This window comes from Cavia porcellus, unplaced genomic scaffold (assembly GCF_034190915.1).
Source record: "Cavia porcellus strain 051 isolate PalLab524CR breed Dunkin Hartley unplaced genomic scaffold, mCavPor4.1 scaffold_23, whole genome shotgun sequence".
Taxonomy (NCBI): domain Eukaryota; kingdom Metazoa; phylum Chordata; class Mammalia; order Rodentia; family Caviidae; genus Cavia; species Cavia porcellus.
In genome coordinates this window covers 17,521,240-17,527,239 of record NW_026947506.1, presented here as the reverse complement: position 1 = coordinate 17,527,239, position 6,000 = coordinate 17,521,240, and the positions used below count along the sequence as shown (strand labels likewise).

Below are 6,000 nucleotides of genomic sequence, written 5' to 3'. Positions count from 1 at the left end.
TCAACAAGGCTTCATATTTTCAGGTCTGTGCCTTTTGGTGAGCTATTTCTTTGAGTGATCAAGAAACATTTCAGAGTTGACTTATATACTAGGAAATCTCAGTCAGCTTATTTCTAAATACGTATTTCTTTTAATCTATAAACTAGGCTCTCTACTTGTGATTGAGATACTGCCCTGCCTGGCTTGGAACTGCTGACTGCAGTGAAATTTGTGCCATCTGGTGAAGAAGAAATTGGATTCCTGTGACTTGACAAGCTTGCTGCACTTTCACTCTGCTGATGTTAAGGGTTTCCAGTACCGCAGGCCCAGCAGAAATGTCACAGGGGCCCACAGTGGACAGCAGGTACACCACAGACATCAAAGTAGTGAACGTGTCCTTTTTGTGGACCATTGATAACATTAGATTTTGCCTAAAGGAAATAGATGACTGCATTCAAAGTTCAATCTTTTCAGCTGAAGGAAATGATCAAGTGAAATGGTGCTTACGACTCTACCCAAATGGTCTTGATGAACAAAGCAAAGATTATGTGTCCCTATACCTGGGAATGATCTGCTGTCCAAGGAGGGTAGCTCGTGCAAAATTCACATTTTCCATTCTGAATGCCAAAGGAGAGAAAACCAAAGAGCTCTCAAGTCCACAAGCTTATACATTTGTGCGAGGAAAGGACTGGGGATTCAAACATTTCATCCTTAGAGAGTTTCTTTTGGATCCAAACAATGGGCTTCTCTCCAATGACAAGCTTTCCTTCTTCTGTGAAGTGAAAGTAGCACAAGATCCCACCAATCATTCCAGCCAGAATATTATGAAGCTGGATAAGGTTCCTGAGGGCTGCTTGGCAGAGGATCTAGGAGGACTGTGGGAGCGATCCCAGCTCACAGACTGTTGCTTGTGTGTGGCTGGCCAGGAATTCCAGGCTCACAAAGCCATCTTAGCAGCTCGCTCTCCAGTTTTCATGGCATTGTTTGAACTTGAAAAGCAAAGGAGCAAAAAGAATCGTGTTGAAATCAGTGACATGGATCCTGAAGTTTTTAAGGAAATGATATACTTTATGTACACTGGAAAGGCACCAAACCTAGGGATAATGGCAACTGAACTGCTGGAGGCTGCAACCAGGTTTGGTCTGGAGCGCCTGAAGCTCATGTGTGAGAACCACCTCTGCAGCAACCTCTCTGTGGAGAATGCCGTGGAAATCCTCATCTTGGCTGACCTCCACAGTGCACCTCAGTTGAAAACCCGGACACTGGATTTCATCAATTTTCATGTTTCTGACATCCTGGAGACCTCTGAGTGGAAGGCCATGGTGGTGTCCCACCCTCACTTGGTGGCCGAAGCCTATCACTCTCTGGTTTCCATGCAGTGTGCATTCATGGTACCCCCATGCAAGCGTCTGAGACTGTCCTAAGACCCCACATCTCCATTTATCTTCCCAAAACCCTGGCCACATTTGCTGCCCCTGAACCATAATATGCTAAGGCAATCCGTGGAAACTTCACTCTTCTATGTGGAAATATTAAATTGTGCCTCTCTAGGGGAGAGAAGGGACCACTGTCTTAAGGTCAGAAAAAGGAAATGGGATCTTGAGAATTTAGAAGTCGTGTATCATGCATTTTCAAATCTGTGTTTTATAATATTGTGCAAAGTGGGTTTTTACAATGGGGATGCCAAACTGAAACCAAAAATCCTGTCAATGTTGCAGACAGACCTGGGGTGGGGCTACCCTTAGAGGCAGGGATCATGAACTTCACTCTGTAAATGCAAGACTCCTTCCTGCCTTTCTGCACCATCATGCAGCCCTGGGCACCCCACTTGTAAGAAGGGCTTTTTACTGTCCCTCACTTTTCTCTATAAATAAACCTGTATCTTATATTATACAGTTGTTTGGCTCCTCATCCTTTTTCTGTATGTTAGATTCAGAAGCTAAGAAAAATTTCAGAGTGTGCTGATGATTTCAGGCCCATCCACAGGATGAACACAGTGGATGTACAGTGTCACTAATTAACATAGTAGATGGGAGAAATAAATGACCCAGAACTCAGGCTGCTGAAGCCAAGGTCAATCACACAATGCAAGTCTTTGCTCATGTTGTCCTGTCCCAGTGACACAGACACGTAGCACAAGCACTACAGCACATTCCCGCAAAATCTAGGCCTCTGAGAGAGCAGTGCAATCATGGTCCTGGAGAAAAAAAGAGAGGGAAATGCTCAGATTTACAAAAATGGCATAAAAGAGAATTAAAAGTAGAAGTGTTTTATGTATTTCAGAGGAATTCATGTTGAGGAAGCAAAATTTATTACTTACAACTGCACTGAGAAATGGCTGTTGGCAAATTCACACTATAAATCTCAAAAAGAACTTTCTCACTGTGAACATTTAATATCCATAAGAATAGAATACATGTTTCTATGGTATTATGAAGAATAGAAGTAAAATTAAAAATGAAAAGGTAGTGGGTTTCATCTCAAAGTTTGGGCTTTTGTAAAAATCATTAGTGGTGTTACTCTGGAATCACCTAGAATCTGTAATGGCTCAGAGCTTTTAAAAATATCTAAAGAAATGGATGCCCTTGTCTTGAACAGGTACAGATTTCAAAACATTTGTTTAATCAGGGCTTACAGCTGGTAACCCTTTATGTGCTGGTTGTGTAAATCTTCATGAATGTCAATATTGGATAACAACCTGTATAAAAATTATGCAGTAAAATCACTAAGATTTCTGTCTCTCTCTCTCTCTCTCTCTCTCTCTCTCTATATATATATATATATATATATATATATGTACATCTGTCTATCTGTCTATCTGTCTGTCTGTCTGTCTGTCTTTCTATCTCTATCTCTCTCAGTCTTTATCATGGCTTGAACTCACAACTCACAACCTGGTTATTGCCAGGTAAGTGCTTCTTTGGCTCAGTTTACTGCCTGACTTTTGCAGATATTTGGCATACATATGTCCTATTCTTGTGTCCTTGCTCCTAGAAGTGTCCCTTTCTCACCTCAAGCAGGCTGAGATTGTTGAAAATGAGACAAAATAACTCACTCTGTGTGCATATTTCTTGAAAAGAACGATGGTTCTTAGATGTTGTGGGAATATGTGTTTTGGTATTATCACCCTCAAGTTTTATTTCACGTCCATTCTCTCCTCCTCATTAAAGAGAATAAAACAGGAAAAGCTTTAAAGGAGGATAAAAGGAAATTTTTTATTAATTTTTTATGTGAAAACTTTCAGAACACAGATTCCTCAGCTGTCCATACCTGACTTGCTGATTATGTAGGAGTCATCCCAGTTGCTTGGGAATCGCTGTTCATCCTACAAGGGAGAACATTCAAATGTTAATTTTTTTTCTTTCCAAATATATAAATAATTATTATCTTTTACATGAAATGTGGAAATTAAAAAGTATGAGTTTCTATCACTGCCTCAAATGAACAGCAAAAAACATTGAAAATAACTTACAAAGTGTAATTTCCTCATAGTGAAATGAATGGAGCAAAGTGGATTAGGGCAGAAGATTTTTCAGGGCAAGCACAGGTCTTCTCTGCTTCTCTGAGTACAAATATGTGTTACAGTGACTTATTGTCAAGTGCTTCATAGAAACAGAAGTTATATTGAATGTACAAATTGACCAAAAGAATGTTTTCCTTGCAATTCTAGAGAGGAACCAGGCAAGAACTGCAGCTTAAGTGGCTGAAGGGCAACCAGTGAGATATGGCGCTATATTAACACTCTTGTGAGAATGACATGCCAGCTGTTAAGCATTAGGAGTTAGGACTGAGAATGCGTGTTCATTCCCTCAGTTGGTGTCACAGTGGTGAACTCTTGAAGGCTGATGTGCTCCCATTTCCAGAAAACAATCATCCCTCTGTGATGTTGGGATTCGATGGGGGTTAATGCTAATCCAACGTTACTAGCAGAAGACTTTTTTGAAGAAACCACTTGTTTGACTGCTTAATTCTAAGAAAAATATATGACAGAAGATGAACAAGAATTTGCCATAACTGTACAGGCATTCTGAAGCAATGAAATCACCAACTGCATTTGGCAAGCACTGAAAGGCCTGCCAAAGTCCCCGGAGGCACCAATTTACCTGTATCATCCAAAGTTGTGTGTCACACATTCTCGAGCTACTAGTGAAGGCATCTTGTGACACTTCCAACTCTTATGTGCAAACAACACACTAATAAATAAAGTATCTATCCAAGAGTCCCGGATGATGAAATTGGTAGGAGACTAGTGACAAATAGTAAACTTGCATGAACCATTTAGTTTCCTTCATTCAAATCTAATCACAATATGACTGATTATTTATGTGTATAGTTAGCATGTAGTGATCTCTCACTCAGAAAATCAACAACCCTAGGAAAACATGGAACAGATTTAGAGTTTTCTAACCAAAATGGGAAGCAACAGGAGCCAAATGTACCTGACCTTGAAAGCAGGCACATGGATTAGCCTTATCACACCTCTGTGGAAGACATCTGGGTCTAAATTCTTAGGTACTGTAACCCTGAATCTTTAAAGATTCTATTCCTCTTTACTTTCCATTTTGCACTTGTAATTCATCCTACTCTTGATGCTGTCATCTTGCAATCTCAATAAACAACAACTTACTACGTATCTCAAGGTATATGCCAGGCAATACTCTTGTATGTGTACACAAGAATGTGGAAAAATTTTTGCCCATTCAGTTCTAACACAGCTCTAGGGCTGGATTAGAAACAAAAGCAGCATTTTCTCACCTTTCATCATCCTGGTTTAAAAGGCATTGCTACACAAAGAGAATTAGTGAAAAAATGTACAAAATGTTCCTACAAGGCTGATGACATTTTCCATGCAAATGGAATTCCACAGTGTATCCAAGGAAGAAACTTATACAATATTCTAAGAAGGGTTAATTTTGGAAAAATTTTACCCTATTTAAAAGGCACTTCAAGAGCTTCCATTTCGTTGCTTTAATACACTTTGTGTGTGGTGTGTGTGTGTGTTTGTGTGTGTGTGTTTATCTCTGATAGTGAGTGTTATGCTGATATCTATAAAAGAAGCTATAGAGAAGAAAATTAATTGCAAATAACCCATGATTTCTATTTTTCTTCTCATTTTGTACAAGAAAGTATCTTCTTAATGTAGAAATATCAAAATCTACACAACTGAGTTACAACTAGTGCACATATTTTGTATAAAATTCAGAACCTAAAATTAACTAAGAGAGCACAGCAATGATGATTGTTGGGTATTGTACTGATAGGGGCATTGAACCTATTTTGGTTATGCTAGTTATTGCAGAATCAGGAAATCATCAACACTAGTGAGGGGAGATGTTTGGACCTGGGGACTCTTGTTCCTGGTAAAAGTGACAGCTAGTGAGGCCAGTGGACAAGGCTGAGAGACTCAGCAGTGTAGGTAAGCAGCAGACAATGAGGTCTTTACTGTCTGGCACAGAATGGAGAAGGATTTTGTCATTCAGCGGGAGGGAATGTTTGGCGGGAGCCATGTTGAAGTGAAGCCAGATGAACCTTAACCAGAACAGCTGCTGGCTTCTTTACAAGACCCTAGTTGGGTGCAGACACATGGAAATTGATTGGAATGAGATTATTCCAATGAGTCTCGTCTTGAGGCAGGCTGGCTAATGCTGTCTACTACTCCATCATAAGGCCATGCCTGGTTGGAAGGGAAAGAATGGCAGAACTCAGAACACTCTATCCATAGGGTATCTAATAATGAATCCAGAGAGAATCCTGGAAGAGAACGATTTTTTTTATTCATTTTTTTTGGTTTGGTATTTTCTTGTTTTATTCATCTGCTTTTGATTTCTCCTTTATTTTGTTCTTAATTTCTGAGGGTGACTGTGATTCCTTACTTCCTTGTGGTTATGCTTTTGTTTGGATTTCAATTTTTCTCTTTCAAATCTCATTTAGTCTTCTGCATTAGTTTCCCCCAGTAGATGGGATCCATCTACCAGCTCCATTTTATTGTAATCTCTTTCCCTTTGTTTGTAATCTCTTTCC

The 6,000-nt window shown here is 39.7% G+C and overlaps 1 protein-coding gene across 1 annotated transcript; it reads left to right on the top strand.

The window, feature by feature from the left end:
* Positions 1-278: 278 nt before the first annotated feature.
* On the top strand, positions 279-1,412 carry LOC134472340 (speckle-type POZ protein-like). The gene has a single exon (XM_063233666.1). The coding sequence runs from the start codon at positions 279-281 to the stop codon at positions 1,401-1,403; it is 1,125 nt and encodes a 374-aa protein (XP_063089736.1). The 3' UTR covers positions 1,404-1,412.
* Positions 1,413-6,000: the final 4,588 nt, after the last annotated feature.